This window comes from Elgaria multicarinata, chromosome 3 (assembly GCF_023053635.1).
Source record: "Elgaria multicarinata webbii isolate HBS135686 ecotype San Diego chromosome 3, rElgMul1.1.pri, whole genome shotgun sequence".
In the NCBI taxonomy this organism is placed as follows: domain Eukaryota; kingdom Metazoa; phylum Chordata; class Lepidosauria; order Squamata; family Anguidae; genus Elgaria; species Elgaria multicarinata.
The window spans coordinates 35,426,004-35,451,689 of NC_086173.1; the positions used below are offsets into that span (position 1 = coordinate 35,426,004).

General features: G+C 44.6%; 1 protein-coding gene across 1 annotated transcript; it reads left to right on the forward strand.

The window, feature by feature from the left end:
* Positions 1-192: 192 nt before the first annotated feature.
* On the forward strand, positions 193-20,825 carry DGKE (diacylglycerol kinase epsilon). The gene is made up of 11 exons (XM_063123165.1): positions 193-1,184; positions 5,918-6,077; positions 7,310-7,429; positions 10,844-10,987; positions 11,576-11,733; positions 13,905-13,956; positions 15,515-15,628; positions 16,943-17,014; positions 17,743-17,870; positions 18,318-18,429; positions 20,145-20,825. Exons 1-11 carry the CDS (start codon positions 724-726, stop codon positions 20,334-20,336), a joined length of 1,713 nt encoding a protein of 570 aa, XP_062979235.1. The 5' UTR covers positions 193-723; the 3' UTR covers positions 20,337-20,825.
* Positions 20,826-25,686: the final 4,861 nt, after the last annotated feature.

Sequence of the window (25,686 nt, forward strand, 5' to 3'; positions counted from 1 at the left end):
ACAAGGTGATATAATATATAGCAAAGAGAGTAAGAAACAAGGTAGCATTTCTAGCAAGGAGAGGGAATGTGCTTTATACTTGTTTTTTTGCAATTGGGAATGGATTGGATTTTTACTGGGTGTTTGCTAAAACAGAGGACTGTAGCTCAGTGGTAGACCACCTGCTTTGCATGCAGAAGGTCTCAGGTTTGATCACTGGCATCTCCAGGTAGGGCTGGAAAAAAATATGCCTGAAACCCTGGAGAGCTCTGCCAGTCAGTGTTGATGGTGCTAGGCTAGATAGACCAATGGTGTGACTTGATATAAAGCAGCTTCCTATGTTGGTATATCAGATGAGCTATAGGAAAAAAACCCAAGGTGTAGTAAATTGATTAATAAATCAGGAAATGGAGGTCTGTCCACACTACTGGGGTTATAGGGACTAGTGGCTAACTTCTGCTTTGAGGGGAAAGATATACTTGGTTTCAGGAAACAGATGTTTAAGCATTTTTTTAGGGGTGCCACAAATAAAAGGAAAAAGTGAGGCTTGGAGGAGACGAGCAAGGTGGAAAAAACTGATGATAAAGTCGTGTCAACTATTGAAATGAACGTCTGTTCTGACTCATTTTGCTATTGAGCCAAGCTGTTGAGAGAATGTAATTATAATAGTAGCAGCATTAGACATTAGTGCCCTCGGATGTGATTTAATTCGACAGCTAGAGAGGAGATATTACATCAGTTAGGATGGAAGGGGTTCAAAGCAGCAAACCCATATCCTCTTCAGGACTGTTTCCAGAATGGAGCCTGGCCTTCTGGACTCTTTGCTCGGTGATCGTGCCTGTGCTGATCACCTTGTGGTGCAGTTTTCGTCGATCTCGGAGGCAAGGACTGGTCCAGGATATCTTGCGTAAGAGCAAGCACGATTGGCAGGACACCGACCTCTTTAGCCAGCCCACCTATTGCTGCATCTGCTCTCAGCACATCCTTCAGGGAGCCTTCTGCAACTGCTGTGGGCTGTGTGTCGATGAAGAGTGCCTGAAGAAGGCAGACCGTCGTTTCCTCTGCAAGGAGATCATAATGAGGGGTGAAGGTGGGATCCGGACCTCTATGGTACACCACTGGATCCGAGGCAATGTCCCGCTGTGCAGCTACTGTGTCGTATGCAAACAGCAATGTGGCACCCAGCCTAAGCTGTGCGATTACAGGTAATGCCAGAAGTACAAATGTGACGGTAATGTCGAGAGAGCACAATGCTGGGGATAATAGGTTTGTTCCCTTTGGTGAGACTTGACCACTGTAGTGTGCCTTTCCTTAAATGCTGTAGTTGTTGCATCTTATCACCTAACTTGTGTGAATTGTCAGACATACACTATACATATTCTCAGTCTACACGGGGTTCCTCTAGCTTTCCATGCATAAGACTTGGAGTCTTGTACTAATACAGAAGGCATGTTTACCACAGCATCATAAAACCCTTTATTTCAGATGACATCTAGTGGTTGGAGTTGAGCCAGGTTGAGGAATGAGGATTTATTTAGTATGCTTTATCTGACTTTATTGAACCATTTTATGTATGCTTCTCAGCTTGCTGTTCCCTGGTCTTGGAGGTAGGTTATGCTAGAACTTTGAATACACTACTAAAACCTAGGCCTCTTTCTGACAGGTCCCATTGGTGATAGCTCTCTAGCTTAATTTAGTGTTCACAGCAAATAGGCAAGTGTGACCTTTTACTTTGCCCTGAAACTGGCAGAACTAGAGAGACTGAATGTTGTGTTGCACCCTGTAACATTTCCTTGGGATGACTGAGAGCAAAAGCCAGTTGTAATTGCAAAAATTATTTCTTCCCAGGACCAGTGTGCTGGAATGTAGTGAGCAGGTGGGGAGGTTACTATATTTTAGTCATTGTACAGAGGAGGAAATTTGTGCACATATATATATATATATATATATATATATATATATCTTGTCCTGTTGGCAGAAGAAAAGCTTGTCCACAATTTCCTGCTGTCTTCCTTTGCCATCTCTCTCTCTCTCTTTCTCTTTTTGTTGTCTGTTTCTTTTTAAATACATACATTGCCTTATTCTGCAGGGATGGTGTTTCTCCCGCCACCCCCGCCCCATTTTGCATACATCTACTCTGTGCACTGGAAATCTTTTTAATCACTTCTGCAGCTTTTCAGGTTTTCATAGGCATTGCCCACCCACTTTCAAACATCTTTTAGAGATAAGGCCTAGAAACTAACTAACTTACTTACTTACTTACTTACTTAATGCATTTATATACCACCCCATAGCTGAAGCTCTCTGGGCGGTTAAAAAAGAAAGATACCTGGAGTTTTTTTAAAAAGATACCTGGTTTAATTCTATGAAGAGTACCACCTATTGGGGGCTCCAGCATGGTGTTCCTGGGCACCACTGTGCATGTGAACACTTCCCTTGGTACCTGATAGTCTCTTTGCTTGATTTCTTGCTGCTCCTGATTTTAAAATTGTTTTTAGATATATTTCTTTTAAAAATGGGAGACTGGCATGCTGCAAAGCAAAGCGCCATCTTTCAGCATCATCTTTATTTCCATTAATGCCTCTCAGCCCCATATGAGCTTTGTTTTGAAGAATTTATTTATTTATTTATTTAAGGATTTTTATGCTGCCATTCAGCCAAAAAAGGCTCTCACGGCAGCTTACAAAAGTATTTCTTGACAGTCCCTGCCCACAGGCTTACAATCTAAAAGACATGACACAAAAGGAAAGGGGATTGGGAGGGAGGAGGAGGAGGGGGGAAAGGAAAGCAAATTCAGGCACTACAATCTTAGTTGCAAACTTCAGCAGTTACAGGTGACAGCAGGAGGGAGGGGGCTCTCAGCTGGAGCTGGACCCAGGCACGGTGGAGAGGTGCCTGGCCACCCTTCCTCCCTCACTGGATGCCCCGCCACCCAGAAAAAAGTGATGAGCTGCAGGGTTTTAAGGAGTGTCTTGGGGGCTAAAGGGAATGGAGACCTAGAGGGACTGGGCCAGAGCAACGGGGGTGTTTTGCCTGTTGTTTTCTTTGGTATGGTCTTCATATGTTAGCTGGCTGGTAGTTTGTTTTCTCGTGTGTGTGTTTGTTTGTGTGTGTGTGTTTTGCCTGGGTTTTGTGTATGTACATGTTTCTCTGAGCATCACCAGTTTGCTTACTATGAAACTGATTCCTTTTTATTTGATTTGTACGGCTCAAACCCCATTTCTGTTTGTACTCAGGTTCTTCACCAAGTTACTTGTCTCTGAGCCTTATTAATTTGTCTTCTATGAAACAGGTGTTGGAGCAAAAAACTGGGTTCAAAAGAACAATTTTGTGTGCTCAAATCCCACCTCTGCCTTTTTGGGTGTGTTACTTTGGCAATGGATGCTTGATGATTGGCCACATCTAGTATGGCAGCCATTTTAGTTGTAAACTGCCCAGAGAGCATAGGCTGTTGGGCAGTATAAATATGATGATGATGATGATGATGATGATGATGATGATGATAATAATAATATACATTTTGTGAGACCACCAATGACATACTCTCAAAATTCCAAATGTGCTGACCAGACCAATAAGATTAGAATCACTGCGTACATACTGCCCTGGTGGTTCTTCACATTTTAAAAGTGGAAAATAGAATTGAGACTTTCTAGCAGGTTTTTTTAAAAAAATATAGCAATTCGCAGAACAGGCAGAAATGTTTTTTTAATGAGTTGTGTATACCCTGTAGTTATTGAAGCTTTTAATCTGGGGCTTGTCATTGTCCATTCATCCAACCCAACAGTGAGGACTATAAACATTCTTTCCTTTTTGAACAAAAGCTTGGGTCTTTTTCTGGGTTCTAGCAGGAAGCTGTAAGGCCCAGAAAGGTACCATGTTCACCTGGTGGACTGTACATTGCCCGTCTGTGGCTTGGAGGGCAAAGCGCTTATAGGATTTGCTTCTCTTGGATTTTTGAATGCTTCCCCCCCCCTTCCGCTTCAGTTTTTAGCCAAGCTGGAGTTAACAGTTTCTTCTTTAATAGTGGAGTCTATTCAGTGTGAATTAAGGACCTCATTCACTCTTCTCCTGTCTGAATCCCAAATATATAGCATTTCGCAATCTTTTAATATTAATAAGTTTGTAGCAAAGTACGCAATGTGCCTTTTCCAGCAAGAACACCCAAGACATGAATACGTGTTTTCCCCTTCATGTGGGAGCGTATTTATTGCTAAGCATATTTATTACAAGGTGACAACAGCCTGCATTGCTCCCTAGTCGTAGTTGATAACTGCATTTCTTTGTTGTTGGTCTTGGCTGTTCTTTAGGGGATGAGAATAATCCATCTATACTAGTGCTGTGCTGAAAATTTAGATTAATCCATTTTCGGTATTTTGTTGTTGGGGGGGGAATGAAACTCTGGAGAAAGAAGCTGGGAGAAATGAGAATTTTGGAGAATTTTCTCCTGGAGGGGCAGGGGTTTCTACATAACTTTTTAAATGTAGAAAGTTCTGATGTGTTTTTAAAAAAACCAACACCAGCAATTGCAGGAGCCCAGGAGTTCTTCCTGAATGCCATTTGGAGGAGAGGTCACATGGTCTCCCGTAGGCATTCATGAAGAACTACTAGGCTCCTCCCAAGTGCCTGGCATTTGTTTTTGCTTTTAATTAGAAGAGCCCTAAACAACCAGCTACACTTTGAAAAGGTATGTGGAAATGCTGTCCTGCCTCTCCAAAATTCTCTCCCTTGCTGTGAAAGGGGCAAAAAATCCAATAAAAACAGAATAGAACTTCAACCACACGCTGAAATTTCCCCACCCTTTCCCAACTAGCCCAAAGAGACAGATCAGCCTTTCCAATCTGGACTCCTAAGTCCCACCATCCCCGATCATTGGCTGATGGAAGTTATAGTCCAAAACATCTGGCATGCACCACGTTGGACAAGGCTGGAATCGGTCTTGCAATGCTTCCCAAAGTGGAAATGGGCTCCAAAATGGAGTAGCCACGGCTGGGAATGCTTCTCTACCTGCCCTTGCTGGCTCAACCTGACACACTGATGGTATCCTTAACCCAGGATCCTCAGAAATGGTAATAGGGAAGCTGGAAGCAAGGGTGTCCAAGTTGATTTCTCCCAGCACTTGGTGATCTCTTCAGGATCGATAGTATGGACTGGACTTCTGCTTTTCTGTTGTAATCAGCACCATAAATTAGGCCCAGGGCATGAGGGGGATGATCTCGTGATATGATGATCGCGAGATCCTCCCCTTCAGTCTACACGCAGTGTGTAACGTCCCGGGAGGATGGAGGACGTCGCGCCCGCCTTTTTTAAAAAAACAAACAAACACAGGAGCTGGAGCGTATGAGTGCTCCAGTGAAAAAGTGAGGGGGAAAAAAAAGCCCCGACCCTGCTCCCCACTCCACTGGGCAAGGAGTGCTTGAAGTGTCCTGTGCCTGCTTCCCAGCTCCTCGCTGTTACTCGTGATGAGCTGGGAAGAAACCGGGACGGCTGCCCACATGTTCCATGGTCTCGGGATGATCCTGAGACCACAGGAAAAGCCAGGATTAAAGGCATCTATCCTGGGGCAAGGGAGGGATCATCCCTCCTTGTCCCCGGGATCCCTTGTGCATCATGTGGATGCACAGGGATGATCCCGGGGCAATCCCTAGGATATCACTTCATCTAGACATGCCCCCAGAAGAGGATTTAGAGAGGTATAAGAAGTTCTGGGAAAGGAGAGAATCTTTTTATCCTCCAAAACCCATGTGACTATTCATGAGCTGAGAGAAGTAAAGAGGCAGGAGGCCGCAAGAGTTTCTTCCTTAATGGCACCAATATGCTGGCTGTAGCCCCACCTGTTCTTCTTGTGACACCTATTGAAAATGTGAAAATGCACAGCAATTGTCCCGCAATGAAACAAAGCCATGAGATCCGCTGAACTCAGTCTTCTTCTATTCAGATGCGTTTGGTGTCAGCAAACTGTGCATGATGAGTGTATGCAGAGCTCTCTGAAGAATGAGCAGTGTGAACTTGGAGAATTTCGCAGCCTCATTATCCCTCCATCTTACTTATTCAACGTCAGTCAGATGCGTAAGGACAAAAGAACGGACTACAGCAAGGTAAGCCCTGCTTCGTTCGTTCGGTCACGATGAATATAGAAACACTCAGAGTGGGTTGCCTGAGGACTCCTTGAGCTTTGCTACGGTGAGCGTGGTTAGCTGTGGCGCTGCTCTCATGTCACTCCATGCCCCGAATGATGGCACTTGAACAGAGGAGGAGAGACCAGAAACGTGTGTGTCCTTGGGGTGCTTGTGGCCAACGGAGGAGAGACCCGAAGGAAGCAAAAAGCCTTCAGCAAAGGGGCCTTGTAGGTATATACACCAGTACAATATATATAACCGCTAGGGGCAGTGCCTTTTCCTTTCATGCGAAAGCGATGGGTGCAAATGTATAATGCTGAAGGTTTTTTTTGTATTTGTTTTAAAACAAGGTGGTGTACAACCAATTGTCATAGTCCAATTTCAATAATAGTGTTAATAAAACAACAGATAAAATGCATACAACCACACTAGATCGTCACCCATTTTAAAATGCTTGGGCAGGAAAATAAGATGATATTCTATTTTTCTTGGTGTCGAAAAGATTGAAAGGGTTCTACCCTTAAAGGTGGCCTAAAAATAATTTTAAATAAATATATGTAGTCACCTTGTGAGCCTCTTTAGGGAGGGAATTCCATAACAGGAGTACCATTGCTGAGAAAGCCCTCACCTTTGTAATTGAGTAACATACCTCCGATAAAGTTGGCACCAGAAGAAGGGCCTCAGAAGAAGTCCTTGAAGTGCAGGAATGTTGGTAGGTTAAGGCCTTGGTAAGTTGCTACAGAGGCAATTGAGAATATGAATTCATTGCAAGATGAAGCAACGAAAGAGCTTATCGCTAATGAGTAGAAAAGGTACGGGCCAGGCTTTATTATGACATTAAAAACAAAGGGCCAGCTCTTGTGACTTTCAAAGTATTTGACATGATGCAAGTAACACCAGGTAAATTCATCACACCAAAATTACTGGTGGGAAAATCATTGCTGACCCTGTACAAACAAAAGTGGGTCATATGTGAATCAGCTCTTATGCCTTGCATAGGACTGGAAAATTAGTGGTTTATGCAAATGGAAAAGCCATTTGCTTCTCTGTAGCAATTCTTTTCGGACTGATTGCGAGGTTACAACCTTCCTTTCTAATTTGATAGGGAGTTCCCCAACAGTGGAATGAAGTTTGATGCATTTTCTCTGCTTTATCATACAGGTGTACATATAAAAACGTGTTTGTTGTTTTTGGTATTTTTTTTTCTGCAGCTAGCTTCCTCCTGTGGGAAAAATTGGACTCCAATAATAATCCTGGCTAATATGCGGAGTGGAAACAATATGGGGGAAACATTGATGGGGCAATTTAAGACCTTGCTAAACCCAATTCAGGTAACTGCGTTGATTCAGTGGAATTGCAAGCAAGGTGATCATGTTGCCTGAGTAAGAAGTGGAACATATTTTAACATAGCTTACGGCACCCTGCTAAGGGGTTTTAAACACACTTACTAAAGAGTAAGCCCTGCTGAATACAGTGGTTACTACTTCTGAGTAAGCATGCATAGGATTGCACTGTAAGGGAGCCACGATGGTGTAGAGCAATGGTTCCCAAAGTGGGCGATACTGTCTCCTTGGGGGCGGTGGGATTACATAGGGGGGTGTTAAGAGGCAAGGGGGCAGCAGGGGGGCGCTAAGAGGCAAAAGGGCGGCAGGGGGGCGCTTGAGGTCTTTTCCAAGAAGCACCTCTCCAGAAGGTCTTAAAACCCAGGGACGTTTTTATGGGAGAAGGTAGTTTGGTCCCAAGCCATATAGGGGAAGAATCCACACATGTATTAATACTGTTTAAGAAGAGTACTTTTAATGGTGAATTGAAATGTTTCAAAAGCACCAAAACGCTAATGAAGAGACATACCCTACTTGGTGTGCCCTGCCATGCCGGCTGCAAAACAGAGGCGTTCACTCTCTTTTCCCTCCCTCGGCAAGCCTGTGGTGGGTGCTTCAGATTTTGAATAAATATTCAACTAATTGTTACTGTTTTGAATTTTATTGTTATTATCTTCCTTAGTGGGTCATTGAAAACTGCTATTCTGAATAATGATTTTTCTAGTGTAGGGTAGGGGGCACTGGGCTTGAGTTTGTGGAACCAAGGGGGCAGTGACCTGAAAAAGTTTGGGAACCACTGAGTTAGAGTGTCAGACTAGGACTGGTTTCAAGTCCCCACTCAGCCATTAAACTCACTGGCTGATCTTGGGTCACTAGATAAGCTGAATCTACCTCACAGGGTTGTTGCGCTATTGAAGGGGAGCGGGCCCGAGAGCCTGGGAGAAAGGGCATGATAAGAATGTAGTAGTAATAACTGTGGCCTGGCTGCTTGAGAAAGCACCGTCACCTCACTTTCAGTACTCAGCTGGAAGTTTGGGTGTTCAGCCTAATCAGTGTGCTTGTGCCGTCTTCCAGTCATGGTGCTGCAGCTTTGGAAATAAACTTGTAAGAGTGATAAGCCTAGAAAACTTTTAGGAGGCAGCTTGCTGTACATGTGAGAATTTAGAGCAGTCTTCCTCAACCTGGGGCGCTCCAGATGTGTTGGACTGCATCTCCCAGAATGCCCCAGCCAGCAGAGCTGGCTGGGGCATTCTGGGAGTTGTAGTCCAACACATCTGGAGTGCCCCAGGTTGAGGAAGGCTGCACTAGAGGGACCCTTGGCCTGATCCAACAGGGCTCTTCCTATGCTCTTAGGTTCTTATGATGCTAAGCATTCTGGGAGTTGTAGTCCAACACATCTGGAGTGCCCCAGGTTGAGGAAGGCTGCACTAGAGGGACCCTTGGCCTGATCCAACAGGGCTCTTCCTATGCTCTTAGGTTCTTATGATGCTAAGCATTCTGGGAGTTGTAGTCCAACACATCTGGAGTGCCCCAGGTTGAGGAAGGCTGCACTAGAGGGACCCTTGGCCTGATCCAACAGGGCTCTTCCTATGCTCTTAGGTTCTTATGATGCTAAGCATTCTGGGAGTTGAAGTCCAACACATCTCGAGTGCCCCAGGTTGAGGAAGGCTGATTTAGAAGAACACAGAAGGAAGGAGAGCTCTAATATCAGAAAATAAAGCCTAGGACTGCACTGTAAAAAAAAAATTAAAAGGAGGGGAAATATTTAGGGTTAAATGAAAATAAAAATCTTGGTGTAATGGCAAACAGCACAACAGACTGTTTGGGGGTGGAGGAATGTCCCTGGTTGCATAAGAGCCTGTTCTTCTTCACAGATAGTAAATGACCAAAAGCAAAACAAAACTCCCCCTCTTCCCCCAAACTAGTAGTTATTTGCAACAAAGCTGTGTGGGGTTTTGGAAGTGAAGGATTTACATCTCCTCCTGCCCCCCTTTAACTTAAGCCAGGGTTTGCTAGAAGCAGTTTGTTCAAATAAAAATGTGTAAAGCAAGAAAATCTCTGTTCATTAATGAAGTGTCGTTTTTTTCACAAGCCAAGGAACCCTAAGTCACTGTGCCTACCCCTCCAACTTCATTAAAAAGCTGTTTCTATGCTAGACTGTTTTCTCTTAAGGCTGCTGCATTTGCTAAAGGAACTGCAGGTGGCTTAAACAGCTAATCGGATTGTTTTCTTACGCCTCTGCTTCAGGACAAGGAGGAGGATGGGGTGGGGTGGGGAGTGAACGGCTTTCCAAAGACGACTACCTTCGCCGAGTGTACACACCAACTGAGTCATTGTCTTAATTTACCAAGTCTTGTCTGGACGGGGCTGTGATGTGGGCATAGGGGTGGCCATTGCCTATCACTTGCGTTCAGGAGCAAGACGATGGCACCCTTGGCTCAGACAGGCCCTGCCATTTTGTCAGCTTCTGTTTCCAGTTGTTTTGGAACCTGTATGCTCCCTTACCGGTCAGCCTGTCCCCAACAGGGTTTAACAAAGTGCCGCAAAGCCACAAATCTACCCCCCTGCCCTACAGAAAGCTCACAGCATATGGTTTTAACACTTGCAAGTTGGATACTATGCTGTTGTTTTTATAATAAAAAAAATCCCTTGATTATGGTGCAGTTGGAGCAAATGTTTTGCATCTTTAAATTTGCAGTAAACTGCCCATGTGAACATTTCGTTGGAAATGTTATTGAGGAGAAGAAAGAGGTGCTGTTCCCTCCCCTCCTCTCTCCTTCATTGTCTGTTTTAGTTCTTTTCGCAATATTTTCTAAAATATTCAACTCGCTTTTGGAAATACTTGCAGCCTTCTCCTCCTGTTTTGTCACTTGAGTTTTAACCGGGGGACGGCACAGGATGCTGTGATAGAAGCCCGCTGTTCTGTAAGTTTCCTGTTTGGCTTTTGAGTTCTCTTCCTCTGAATATCAAAACAGTGCTTAAATGTAGACGAGCCAAGTTTCTGAAATTCTCCGTGCAAACTGACTGCATTTTAAATAGGCTGAAAGAATAACACATCTGATGCGTTCAGTAATATATTTTTCTCTGTTTCTCTGTCACGTCTGTGCAAGAGAAGCAGAGGAGCATCACTGCATAGGTGTAGATCAGGGGTGGGGAACCTGTGGCCTTCCAGATGTTGTTGGACTCCAGCTCCCATCATGCCAAGCCACCACGGTCAGTGGTTGGGGATGATGGGAGTTGTAGTCCAAGCCATCCGCAGGAGCACACGTTCCCCTCACCTGATGTAGATTCTGCTGAGGCCTTATTTATATCATAGCATTAGTGTGCTCTCTTGCGCATCCCGTGTGCCATTTGTTCTGTGAAGTGAAATGACTCCCGTTTTATGAATCAGCTCTTCTTCTTTTTTTAAAAAAAACTCTCTAGGTGTTTGAACTGACCAAAACAACACCTGCAAAAGCACTCCAGCTTTGCACTTGGCTGCCTTGCAATTCTGCTAGAGTGCTCATCTGTGGTGGTGATGGCACTGTGGGCTGGGTCTTGGATGCAATTGATGACATGAAGATAAAGGTATAGTGTTCCTTCTTTTCAGTGCAGTCCACAGGTTCACTTCTCCAGTATTTTCTTTGCATTCCATCTGAGAAAACCATGCAGGGACCTTACCATATGCTTTCAGATTAAATTAAGTTTCCTACTTTTTAAGCACCTCCATGCCTACTTTTTCCTTTTTCTCAGGAGTACCATTTTAACTTTTATTTGCATCTAACAGTACATAAGAAGGAAATGACACCCCTTCCTTTGTACTTTCTGTCATCAGTATTCTAAAATCCATATTAGTCTAATACCTTTATTAGATCAACCAAAAGGTCACCAAAAATGTGCAAGCTTTCAAGGTCTCCAGAGCTCTTCATCAGGCACGATGTTGCAAAAAGCAGGGTGGAGGGGGTGGGGAGATGACGATGTTCTCATTAGTATTTAGCTTTGCCATCTGCTCTCATTAGTCTCCTAGCTGTACCATTTAGAATTAGCCATTGAAACAGATTTTCAGTTAATGGTACTTAAGCCTCCTTTTAAATTTTGGGATTAAATGTGGGGAGACAGGGAGGAGGCAGCTACATACAATCGAGAGCCTTAACATTGAGTATTTCTGTATGGCAGGGGCAAGAGCGATACATCCCACAGGTGGCAATCTTACCCTTGGGAACAGGTAATGACCTGTCTAATACCCTGGGCTGGGGTGCCGGCTATGCTGGAGAGGTCCCAGTGGAGCAGATTCTGCGTAATGTCATGGATGCTGATGGAATCAAGCTGGACAGGTGAGCTACAAAGCCAAAGGTGTTTCCCCTCTAACCTCTATAAAATATTACCATCGGAAACTGAACTTTTGTGCATTGAGTTTTGACATCTGCCCTCAACTCCGTGCGTTACTAAAGCATGGCTCTACTTCATTGTCTGCATGAATTGTATCAGGCTATAACTGCTGTTATGCTGTTGATAATTTTTAATTTAGTGAAAAGAAGAAGAAGATTAAACAGGAAAAAAATTAGCGATTCTGATTTTAGCAGCAGAAAGGGTAAAGGGGGTCACGTAGGAAGCAGCTGCACATGGAAGCAAAGCTCATAATGATTAGAGATCAAGGAGCCCTTTAGTAAGCAGCTTTGGAGAAACCAAACAGTTTGGTTTTAATCCAAACCCATGATGGCACAAGTGTAGTATTGCCAACTCATACAACAAGAGCAGGATCTTCATGTTTTTAGGTGCTCTGGGGCCGCAACATAGGTTGTCTGTATTTCTTTATACCACCACGACCACCACCTCCTCCTCCTCCTCCTTCTTAAATCACTTATACACAACAAGGCCTTCAAAATGACTTTCGCTCATTACTATAAAAGAATCGTCACAATTCAAATCTACCTCAAAGTATATAAACACTTTTTAAAAAATGAAACAATTAAAATGGTAAGCAACACAATTGCCGCGCAGCACTAGATTATGTCGGTCTACATCAATTTACACGTCAGTCCTTTGCGCCAAAGGACTTCCAACCCACTCCAGGTACCAAATTTAAATCAAATGAATGAAACAAATGTCTTTTTCAACCTCCTAAAGCAAAAGGGTCTCCTTGGGGAGGGAGTTCCATGAGGAGGGAGCCACAACCAAGAAAGCCCTGCTCCGGAGCAGCCATACACCTAACCCGTGAAGACAAAAGCACTCAGAAGAAGGCCTTGTCAGATTACTCAAGCATGTGGCATTCCCTTGTGCACTCTGGGCACAAGGCATTTGGGGCTTTAACAGTTGAGAGCAGCACCTTGAATTGTGCTTGGAAACTTTGACAGGATGGTAGCCTTATTAATATCATTCCCAGTTTTGTGCTATCCTGACTGCAGAGGACAACTTGTCACTCTGGCTGCGCTAAAGCCAGGGCAAGAGCAAGAAGTTGTTTTTTCAAATCTCAGGAACCAGCATGAATTTCTGACACCAGGGAGCGGGGGGAGACCTGGCTTACCTACATACATGAGATGCAATATCACTGCCACAGCCTGTCAGTCAGAGGTGTCAGTGGGACAGCACACCAGCTCCCTTGCAGCTGTTGCAATGCCAGGGTTGGAAAAGGTCAAGGGCTGTGCCACAGTTCATTCTCCATTACTTGTGCAAACTTCTTGAAGTGGCAGTGATTCTCATATGAGTTTCTGAGCAGAGTCAGTTCCAGGAGGAAAAATGGCTGTGCCTGTGAAAGCAAGGAGGGGAAGTTCCCAGGCACCAGCTGTATATTTTCAGTTGTCATGAGGACATCCAGGATTCTTCCAGTTCAAGGGGAGAGTAACTTGGCCTATGGTGCAAGGGCTAAAGCTTTCCAATTCAAAGAAGTCAGAAGGACACTTGAGTAGCCGGGTGCATTGTCAGGAGTGGGCATAAAGGAGAGCTCCAGATGTTTGGGACTTCAGTTCCCAGCATCCCCAACCATTGGCCATGCTGGCCGGGGCTTCTGGGAGTTGACGTCCATAACATCTTGAGATCTACGTTCTGCGCACCCCTGCATTAAGTGATGCTCCCTTTAGTTCTGCTTTTGTAGCATCTGGAGGTTGGAGGCTGAATAGTCTTCAAGCAATGTTGTGGCAAAATACGGTATTGCCCCACATATTGCATTGGTGGAGTCTCTGCAAAATTGGGCATCACACATAAATATGGTCTTTCCTGGCTCTTCAAGGGGCTGATATGCAGATTCTGTCCACTTCTCCAAGTTTGGACTTACTTCCTGCGAAGAAAAGCTAGCTACCCCACTCACGTGCAGTCAGAGTTTACCCAGGAAGTCCTGAAGCTTATGTTTTCTTCAGCTGCCATGCTCCCTAATATCCAATTTTAAAATGTGACTGATTTTGTAGTGCCAGCTTCAAGATGAAGGTCAAAGTGGTAGGACTGAGTTTGAAAAGCTGGTTGTGTGCAGTGTCGTTTCTATGCCAATCTGTGTCTTTTTGGTTTCATTTAGGTGGAAGGTACAGGTAATAAATAAAGGATACTACAATTTAAGAAAACTCAAGGTACAATTTTGAAATGTATGAGTTTATATAATCAGTAGAAATGGTTTTCACTCTGGGTTGTGCAGAAATTAGACCCTGGTCAACAGTGGACCACTGGACACCATCTGGTGCTCCATCTTGAGCCTGCTGGGATTCCTGCAAAGGATGCTGGGCTTGGTGGCCCCTGGACCCAGCAAAGAACTTCTTAAGCAAGCAGTGCATACATGGGAACCCTGAATACACCTAATTGGGCTGTGGGGGGAGGGAGGGAGGGAGGTGGTGGATTGTGCACCACTCCCAAACTGACTGACGTTAGCCAGGGCAGGGTCACAGACTTACTTTTTCTCTGTTGCTGGTATGTGTTCAATTTTCCCTCCCATTGAAACCAACGGGAGAGGAAAGGCCTGTGCCAGCCTGCATCAGGCCCATGCAGAGAGCCCGATCCTGGGGCCTCCCAAAAGATGTAAGGGACTTTGGATCTAGAAGAATAAAGACCATCTCTGACCTGACCCCAGAACTTGGATATCCAGGGTGGATATGGCCCCATCAACAGAGAAGCACTTCTGCCCCATCTTAACCCCACTAGTCAGCGGATTTGGGGGTTAAGGTGCGATAAAATTCCGTCTTAGTCAATAGATTCTCTTTCCATCCTGGAAGCTTTTTTTTTTCTTTTCTTTTTTAAAAGCCCGAATACCACAGGGTCTCTTAAAACAGAATTCCTGATCACAAAGGGGTATTGCTTCAAAAGCTTAGAACTTGAACAACTGCTCCCTGGTCTAAGTACCTCAGGCTTAGTTCTTACACACGGCAACAAGAAGCAGTGGTAAGCCTGTATCTGGACTGTACCATTTCACACGGCAAGTGGAAATGCGTATGACAAAGTACTCCTCCATATATATATATTTTTAAAAATCCTGTACTCATATAAAACTAGACTTCAAGGAGAAAGTTAGGCTTGAACCCTTCAGCCTACTTAGATCAGAAGTTGGGATGAAATTACTTTAATAACTGAATGTCTAGGAATGGAATTCCTTTCACGGAGGGACGTTCCATTATTTAAGCAGTCTTCACCTGCAGACTGAAGTGGTACAGTGTAGATACACGTTTACAACTTCATATGTTGCGCATGCATACGGCTTCCCAAGACTCTAGTTTCACCGTCTATTTTATGGGAGGGTGGAACACAGAGATCTACCAGGTGGCTGTGATGCTCTCCTGGTAGAGATCAGAGGCTATATCAGTGCACTGTCCCAGCAGTCCCTGGATTGCACAAGTTAAGCTCCAGTTTTACCATTGGACTGTTTCGTGTTGTGCAACCAGATCCGATTCATTTTTCCTTGGAAGTAAGTCTCCCTATGTTCAGTGGGACTTATTTTCAAGTAACCATGTATAAAATTAACATTTTAATAGCATTTTTTTTAAAAAAAATGCTTTCTGTGTGATTTAGTATTTGTGCAAAGATGGCTCCTTAAAGAGACCTAGCCTGGCATGATGGCAGAATGTATAAACACGTTTTGTTGTTTAACTTCGTTGCATTTTGCAGGAGTTTTTTAAGGCCGTTGCTCCCTCTTTTTTGCAGGTCTTCACAATGAACAACTATTTTTCTATAGGGCCAGATGCTCTCATGGCTTTAAACTTTCACACCCATCGCGAGAAGTCTCCCTCTTTGTTTTCCAGTAGGATTATTAATAAGGTATGTTGGGCAACACCAGAGCTTGCTGGATCCGGGTTGGGTCACTGTTGGGGAAATATTTTTGTCTTTTCCTCTAAGTTACACCTAATTACAAATGAGTAAAACTGGCTCAGTTATGCATGGGCCCAAGCCATAGCTTGTGCCTGTAATTAAAATTAATACTGAAATTAAGCCATTTTATGGGGAGAGAATAAGAGTTTGAGCTATGCAGTGTGCTGCCAGTCTTGCTTCGTATCATACTAGCTGGTAGTCCAAAACCCGGCACGTTTCTGATCTACTGCCCAAATCCATGTTGGTGGCAGTCATTAGGGCCTTATTTATATGTGGCGTAGAGGATGTTTTAAGGTAGTGCAAATGAACTCCTGAACTGTAGACTTCTCATTCATTTCGTTGTGCTGAGGTTTTAGGATTACATTTCAGTCCATGTGGATTTCGGTCATGCATGTAAATCCATTGGGCCCAATTCATCAAGATTGTGGTGACGCCTATGCTCTGGCAGTAGTTTGCGGAGAGCAAGATCTGTTCCTAAACCTCAGGGCTTAGAAAGGGCTGTCCTATTAACAGCCAAAACAAAGAGCCACAGCAATATGTCTGCCGTCTAAATTTGCCCTTCTCATGAAAATAATTCCTATTGTCAGTCAGGACTAAAGCTTAACTCTGTTGTTAGGGCTTTGTTTCCTGTCTGTAGTGACAGTTTGTTTACACAAGCCAGGGGGGATAGGAGGGTTGGGGGGCTATAGGGGTGCACCATGCCATCCCTGGGGGTGCCAGTGGACATAGCTTCCCTCAGACAGGGTGGGCCCACTGTGTCCAACCTGTGTGAAGCCAGGTCCATTCACTTGTATTTTAAAAAGTGATTATGGGCAGGAATGGTGCTCTCCACTGTTTTACCAATGATTTTAGAATGGGTGTGGAATATAGTAATTTTTCAAGGATACTGATATATGTAAGGTAACAGTAACCCTATACTGAGGATTTGAAATTGGGTGGGTATTTCCACGGTTTTTTTCAGTATTCTGTTTTTTAAACATAATAATATTACGTTTATTCTTTTATCTCCATATCATCTTATGTTTTACTCCACTGTGTCCAGTTTTTTCTCTTTCACAACAGTCTCCTCCCTCTTATTCTCATTCTCAGCAATTCTATATACACCAGTTGCTGGGGAACATGGGTGGGAGGGTTCTGTTGCTCTGTCCTTCTTGTGGGTCCTTGATGGTTGGCCACTGTGTGAACAGAGTGGTGGGGTAGATGGATCCAGAGTGGTGGGGTAGATGGGTTCTTCTTCTTATGTTCTTTTTTTTTTTTTAATAGGCAGTTTATTTTTTCTACGGAACCAAAGATTGCTTAGTGCAGGAATGCAAGGATTTGAACAAAAAGATTGAGGTAAGAGGGTTGTGTTTCCTCTTGCTGTAGTTCATGTCTTTTCCTCGTGGGGATCATGCTGCTCTTTGCAAGGGAGCAGAGTCCGAAATAGAATGCAGCTGGGGGTTATTAAATCAGTGCATGCAGAGGTGCCAAAATATTGGCCTCCGGAGCCGATGGGAGTTAAAAGGATGCGGTGGGCCATCTGAAAGAGGAGTGTGCAGCTGCTCTAGTCAACAGTAATGAGATGCTTTGCTTTGCCCTCATTCCCCCTAGGTTCACATTTGTAAGGTCGTACCCAGCCACAAAATCTGTTTGCCTTGAAGCACTTGGGCCCACTTTACCCTATGCAGAATGGCTCCTTGGCTCCTTCAGAGTCCCGTCCTGGCTTCATCATCATCATCATCATTATTATTATTATTTATAGCACCAACAATGTACTTGGTGCTGTACAAAATATACAAATAAAACAGCGATACCCTGCCTAGAGGCTTACAATCTAAAATCACATTAAAACAGCCTTCCTCAACCTGGGGCGCTCCAGATGTGTTGGACTGCATCTCCCAGAATGCCCCAGCCAGCTGGCTGGGGCGTTCTGGGAGTTGTAGTCCAACACATCTGGAGCGCCCCAGGTTGAGGGAGGCTGCATTAAAACATATGAAGGGGGGGAAGGGGCATGCCCAAAAGGCTAGTTTGGAACTGAACCTTGCTAGTGCTGTTTACTAACAATCTGTTGTATATCTTTAAAGGTAGAGTTGGATGGAGAGAGAATCGACCTGCCCAGTTTGGAAGGGATCATCGTTCTGAATATTGCCTACTGGGGAGGTGGCTGTAGGCTGTGGGAAGGAATGGGAGATGAGCTTTATCCTCCGGCGAGGTAAGATTGAACTCCTGTCGTATGTGAGGTGTGTGCATTTGGTTAAGACCACAGAGATGTCTATAGCCTGCAGTGTCATTGATCTGGTGGCTCGGCCAGGGCTAAGGGAGCCTTAGTGTCTCCTTTTTTAAAAAAAAACACCAACTACCTCTTTTCTACGCTGCAGAGTGGAACAAAGCCCCAGTTGCATCCACCATTTTCAGTGGCCCCAAAATGTGATAAGATGTTGCCTCTCTTTGACGCTGCCATTTGGCGGGGTGGGTGGGTGGGGGCAAACCTGGGCCCTTCAGCCCAACCTTAGTGCTGCCACTGAGTTAAACCGTAGAAGGAATCAACATTTAAAGCTGTTTACTCTATTATGGCCTCAGTGCCCTTCTTTTATTCTGAAGTCTGTCTAAAGTTGTGTCTTTATCAGTAATAAACTCCCCCCTTTTTTTTCCTTCTTAGGCATGATGATGGGCTGCTGGAAGTTGTTGGGGTCAATGGCTCTTTTCACTGTGCACAGATTCAAGTGAAGTTGGCAAATCCCATCCGGCTGGGACAGGCCCATACTGTGAGGGTAGGTGATCTGCCCTGGGGCACGTCCACACAGCTGCTTGGGGAAGCCTGGTGGTGCTGAGCCTGGAAGTACAGGAAGCATTCTGGGAAAAGGCAACTGCCTTAGATCAAAGTTCGTCCTCAGGCCAAATCCTGCATGAGGATTGCAATCTTGTGGAACTTTTAGTTGATCCTGGCCAGAGTAGAAGAGGCCTGCTGGGCGCCTGGGTGTTGTATGATGGCATTGTATCCCTGAAGTAAGTGCTAGGAGGCGTGCTTTTGAGCTGAGACATATCTGGGCTGACTTGTCTGGTGCTTTTTTTTTCCTTCCTGGAGTGAGCGATCAGCCTCCACTGGGCTAGTCCACTAACTTCCACAGGATGCTGATAGAGTTGCACCCCAGACAGATACTTCAGTTCCGTTTTGAGTGGCATTCCAGGAATCGCCCAAACCCTGTATATGAAGATTCACTCACCACAGTCTACAGTCCTGGGGAATTCATAAGAGGAATGTTCAACCATAAAGTATCTTCTAGTCCTGGATTTCCAACCTGTCTTGTCGTGGGGAGTCATAATCAGTAGTATTTTTTTCTTTTTCTTTTAATGGTGCATTTTCTGTTTTGAAAGAAGGTCAGCTCATATCGGAAAAGAAAGAAGTCATAGGGAATCATGAATCCACTTCCATTCACTGTAGGTAACCTGCTGCTTTGACCCAGGGGACTCCCCTTTCTTCACCAATCCAAGCAGCGATTCGTTCAATATCATACACTAACTGCAGCTGCCCGCAGTCCATCCCTCACTTGCCACCAGAACTTTTAATTCTTTCCAAATCATTTCCCGAAATGAATGAGAGCCTGTCATTTGTCTTGTTTCTTGTGCAGGACAGGTCACTCCCCAATTCACCTCGATCTTTTCCACAAGCTCCTACCGGTGCCCACCCCCCCAGTAGGGGTTTATATTTGCCTCTAACTTCACTTTTGCCATTTAATAAACGACCTGGGCTGAGCCGCTAAAGCAGCCTTGAAAATTGGTTTACTAGTCTGCAGCTTTCTTTTGCCAGCCTGCTGAAGAGGCTAGTAGCCTGCTGAAGAGGCTAGCCTCAGAGGAGAGGAAGCTTCCTCCTCCATGGCCAGCATGGAAACGCATGCTGCTGGCCTCTCCATCAGAACTTAGTGGGACAGAGTGACTGAGGGAAAAAACTGACAACTGGGTTGAGAGGGGGAATTTCTTGGAGTGGCTGGTAAGAGGGAGGGTGGGAGGGAGAGACATAGATATATAAAGCGTCGAAAGAATCATCTCGTTCTCTGAGTAAGTGTTAAAATTTCCCCAGGGATGGAAGTGAGAACTGCCTATAGACATCAAAGGTTTTAATGTAGCTTGGATTGGGGGCAGGAGTAGGGGGGGGGACACCTTCTACCAAGTGGGCTGGTGGAGGAGGGTTACAGGAAACAAAAAATCCCAGGCAGGAAGGTCAGCAGAGGATGGATGGAGCTCTTCCTGCCTCCTCCACCAGCCTGCTGCAATTCCCTGTCAGTTGTGAAGGAAAGGGCCTCCCTCGCTCTCCAGCCAGCGCACAAACCAAGCAGGCTGGTGGAGGAGGGATGGAGAGCCCCACCTGTCCTCTGCCGGTCCACTCACCTTGTTGCCTAAAGATGTTTCGGTATGAGCTTCCTGTACCAGTCCAGTCATCTGGTCCACCCTCTCTACAAATGTTTGTCTCTCTCTTTTTAAATTCTAGTTGATCTTGAAGACCTCCAAGATGCCGATGCAGGTGGATGGAGAGCCCTGGGCTCAAGGGCCTTGCACTGTTACCATAACTCACAAGACTCACGCACTGATGCTTTACCACTCAGGGGAACAGACGGATGACGACGTGTCCAGCGTATCTGAACAGGAGCTGGCAAAAGATCAGACAGATGAGGACACATAGGTCCTTGGCTGAGTTTTGACATGCTAAAACGGTCATGGTAATTCTGCTTGGCTTTTGCTGAAAAGCTTAGCGCTAAATATTCAGCCTCCTATAAACCTCTTAAGGCCACACCATCTCTGTACTTGCAAAATGGCACAGGAGTAACAAAGCCATGCTTTTAGTGATTTAAGCAAGTTAATCCAGGCTTAAATTCGGCAAGCACTTTCGCTTTGGTGTGTAGCGTCAAGCTGAAGGGGGTGGGGGGTGACCCTTCGCCGAAGGCTCTGCAGGCCAAATGCCTTCTCCAGTAGGCCCTCAGAGTTTGTGCGTAGTTCTGTGGAATAGCCGCCATTGTTCACAGTTCGTAATTGTGTAGATCTAGCTTTGAAGAGTACATAAAAATATCATGCTCTCATTTGGGGTCACGTGAGCTCAGTGCAGGCTAAACACTGCCTGTGCAGGTACACCCCATGAGCTCAAGTGTTCCTTTCCCTCACCCTCTTACTCACAAATTCCGTGGGTTTTTTGGAGCGAACGGTGGTACAAGTAGCATGTCAGCTCCAGTATTTTTGCTACCCATGGCTAGCTTTAAAAATGAAACAGTGGGGGGAATTTGCATATGAGAGGGGAAAGGTGCATGACCTCCCAGGACACTCCCACTGGGTGAAGGCTATGTCTTCACCCAGTCATGGCCAACTTCATTTTCAGTGGAATTGCACTGAGCGTTACTAGGGCCTAATCTACACCAAGCAGAGTATTGCACTATGAAAGCGGTATATAAAAGGCAGGAGCCATACCAAGCGCTATGAAAGCGGTATGTGTCAATGGGCCCCAACAGTTGTCAGTGCACTTCAACACCACTATAAAGCAGTAGTGTGGCTCCTGCCTTTTATATACTGCTTTCATACCGCTTTCATAGTGCAATATCCTGCTTGGTGTAGATTAGGCCTAGATTTCACAGATGACTAAGAATCACTGCGTATCACAGCAGTTTACATAAACTGCTGAACAGAGAGGTCTAGAGTTGCTCTTTGGTCATCTAGCCAATCAAGGCCTATTATTTACATTATGTTCTGGCTTTCATTGAAAAGTAGTCAAGGTTCTCTCCTATATTTATCTTGCTGCCTTACTGGCTAATTGGAGAGTAAAATAATGTGTGTAATCTCTGAATCTTGATTCTGGGAGACAATAGCGATGGATAGTCTAGATCAGGGGTACGCAGTGTAATCCCTGCAGGCACCAGTGTGCTCCCAGACACCTTCCTTGGTGCCAGCCAAGATCCCCTTCTCCTAATATTTCTTTTAATTTTTTTTTTATATTTTCTCACTGGCAACTGGCAATGCTTCACAGTGAAGTGGTACCATCTTAATTGCCCATGAATGCCTCTGGGCAGGTTACTTGTCCTTTATGACTAGCCATGCCCACGCATGGCAGCCGTTTTATGATTGTGCCCAGGACAATTTCACAAATTTCCAAATAGGCCCCAAAAGTTGTCTATTCCAGGTCTGGATTGAACTGTTCAGCCTAATGTAGATATACCTTGTTTGACCCCCTACAGAGTATTCATTGCATACTTTCCTAGGAAATATAAGCTGCTTATAAGATTTGCAAAATGCAATAACCAAAGGATTGCCAGTTATCGGACTTGTCCCTGTGACTGGAGGGAAATGGAATCCAATAGAAATGCCAGAGAATTTCTAACCTGTCAATGATGCACTGATTCTGCCCACATGATCAATGCTGAAGCAGCAAAGGAGAACATTATTTACTATACCTTTAGGCTGGATTGTGAGTTGCCCTTCTGCAAAAGGAAGGGCTCCTTCTGCCTGTGAAGGGGGCTGCAATCCAGCAGAGATTCCTGCTGGAGGAAAGTACGGGGAGAGGATTTTCACCCATTCCCCCTTCAACCCCAACCCCTGCCACTTCCCACATGGTTCCACAGGGTCTCCCAATTCTCCAGAATAACTTTTCAGGGGGCTGCACGGTGGGAGGAGGAACTGGCAAAAATCCCACTGAAATGAACAAACTTTTTACAAGGCTGAAATTCCTATTTCTTTCAGTGAGATGTACATAGGACACATTCCTGGCAGATTAAGCTTTTGGTCGTAACACTGAATTATTCTTGTCACTTTAGGAAAGATTCCCAAGTGTGTGTGTGTGTGTGTGTGTGTGTGTGTGTGTATCTAAAATGGTTCTAATGCAAATTATCCAGTTGGGTGGTATAATTCCAAGTTCTAAAACAATAGTTATAGCTTAAATTTAGGACTGCTTAGCTCATTTGAGTGAATGAAAATGTCAAAATGTTTTGACAAATCAGGCAAGTTTCAATATTAGCAATTTATAATTGAATAGTCTTGTCCCAGTGCCTGAGACATTAAAAACAAGATTTTTCGTTCCATGCAGTTGATTAAATAGGAGTGACAGACCAAAATCTTACAAGCAGCAAGGGTGTGGGTGGGTTGGGATTTGTTTGGGGTTTTTTTGCATTATAGCTTTTTCCAATGACAATTAACTTTGGATAGTCTTTTTCATCAAGTAGAGGTATGCTTAAGCTATGAATAGCTTAACAGTTTGCTAGAATAAGCATCTGGCTCAAAAACCATTTTCACCCATGAGCATCTTCTGTTGCACAAGTTGGTTTTCATCTATGAATGGGTTGTGTAAGCATTGACAGTGGGGATGTGCGCACACACAGCACTGGTCCAGAACTCTTAGTGTCGGGGGATCATTGCAGTATTAGCCTCACAGGACCCATGGGCAGGAATCTGGTAGGACATCTTCGCTGAAAGAAGATGAAACAGGCCCTTGCTCGCTGCTTACACCTCATCAGATGTTACACAATTCTCGTGTACGTGCTTAAACAGATAAGTGCAGTAAAATGATGCAAATGGAAAGCCATTATCAGGGTGCAGCTGCATCCGTGCATTGCTTTGCCACCAATAGGGCAAGGAATAGGTTCTGAGCCACTAGGTCGGGTGGGCAACTTTTAGGGGCTGTATTGTCCCACTGGGGGCCACACCCCACCCCAGCTGTTCCAACTAGGTGAATGTTGTGTTTAATGGTAAATTAACAGAGATCTAGCCATTCAAGTTCTGCTCTATTTATTTGAATGATTCGCTTATTTTTGTAACCTATTTATTTAAGTACTATGCTCTGATCTTGAGTGTCTTGGTGTTTACATAGGCATAAAAGTGGACCATGCCTCGGAATGGACTTGCTGAATATGTTTCACTGTTTCCTACTAAAGAATGTGTTAATGTTAGTTCAGTACCTTGGAGGTGGCCATGCACTTTCCCCTTTTGTTTCTTCTGTTATCTAGAGCATTTGATTATGGCAGAACTGTAAGGAAAGTTCTCGCTTTGAGTTGCTCCCTATGCAACCTTAATCACTTTCCTCTGGCTGTCAAAGGAACAAGTTAAGCAGCAATTAGGATCTGTAGAATGAAGTTGTAACACTCTAGGTCTGGTTGATACATTCTCAGATACAGGAATGTTTTATGTTGTGTGGGGCAATGAGTAGACCTGTCTCTGCTATGTAATGCTGTATACGTATGTATTTCCAATGTGCAATCTTCACTTTCTCCTCTTCCCCCCCCCCTCCAAGAAGGAAGGGTGGGCTGATCTTGCACATAACGCTGCACTTAGATCTGATCATTGGAATGAGCCTGTGTGCAGCCTCAGGCTTGCACACTCCCCCTTCCCCAATAGCTGAGAGAAGGTGCCAAGTTTCACTTTCAAAAGAGTTCTGGATTCTTGTTGTGTATGAACCAAATATTGTGGCTTATACCTAACTCTGCTTAGTTTCTAAACAAACCAGCTTCAGAAACCGTGGCTTGTTTAGACACTGACCAAAGTTTGTTAGAATTGTTTATACATAATGACAAGCCAGGATTCTTTTGAGAGTGAAACTAAACACAGGCAGTCCTCCTGGCTGGATGGTAGGAGAGAGCACAGGAACCTGAGACTTTGCTCAGGCTCATTCCAGCGATCAAGTTCTAGTGTTATGTACAAATCAACTCACACTTTGACCTCAGCGTTGTATGTGGGCAGGGGAAAAGAAAGAGAAGACATGCGAAGGCATGCTCTAATGCTGATAAGCCAACTGAGCTAGTATCTCTGTGCATATGATCTGTGTGGCGCATTACGTCAAAAGAACAGTACATGCCCGCTACTCAAGTGCACAGAGAGGAGTTTCAGGATAATGAGTGAATGAACCAGGCCTAGTGTTCTCATTTATTTATTTATATCAATATTTCAAATACCGTCCTTCGTTATGAAACCACGGGGCAGCGCACAGAATTCTTGTCTGATTTCTATGTTTCCGTCAATTTGCTACAGAACAGACTCTGAACCGCCCAGAGAACTTGTGAATGGTTCAGGGACCTTCAGCTATTGGGCGGTATAGAAATGTAAAATAATAAATAAACAAAGCAAAACAGGAAGTAGCTGTTTAATTGTTTGAACTACTGAATCTTGAACAGAATTCTAACACAGAGGGTTAGAAGACTCCCCAAGTGCTGCAGTTGCCCCATCATCCCAAAGGGGGTGCTCAGCTACTAAGTTACAACTTTCTCCTGTAAGTTCCAGCTTTCTCTTGAATTTACTTCACCCCACTCTGCGGTTTACATTATGGGCAAATTCATAAGCGCTTAGATTTTCTGAACATTTCTTCTTCGTCGTCATCATCTTGCTTTATATGGAACTAAAATGAACTAGGCTGTGGGTCAGTTTATAGGAGATACTGGTTTCTTTGCAAGAGTTCCTGATCTGAGGTTTCGATGAAATGATGACTGTTGGCTCTGTGGCTGGCCCATGTCCTTACCTTATGCCTGTGTTTCCCTTTGGGCTGGTTTACATATCTCAATTACATATAGGCGCAGCTTGAAGTAGTCTCCCCTTGATGAGCTGCTCCTCTTGACAGTTTATTGCAGTGTAGAGTGACGTCTTTTCATGTGGCACACCCTGTCTAGTCTTTCCAGCATCCATTAGTGGCCCAGAGGGTCTCCATCCAATTGAGATGATTGATGTGACTCTGTGCCACCACTGTCACTGCACGGGACAGTTGCCACTTGGATGCTGCCTTTTTGGTGAGTGTAATAGGTAGATTTGGCTCTTGGCTGCTAACCTCGAAATGTTAAGCGGAAATCTAAACCCAAACTAGAGGCAAGCCAGAATGCGCCAAGGAGATGAATGCCCTTTGCCTCTTGTCATAACATGGAAATAGATGGCAACTGTCCTGGATGTGGCAAAACTAGCAACATTTGTGCAAAGATGCTGTAGCCACATACTCTTTTCCTTGCTATCTCCAATGGCAATTGGGTCTCTGTGACTTGCTTTATTACCCAAGAAGCTGGCATGGGAAGTGGTGAGCA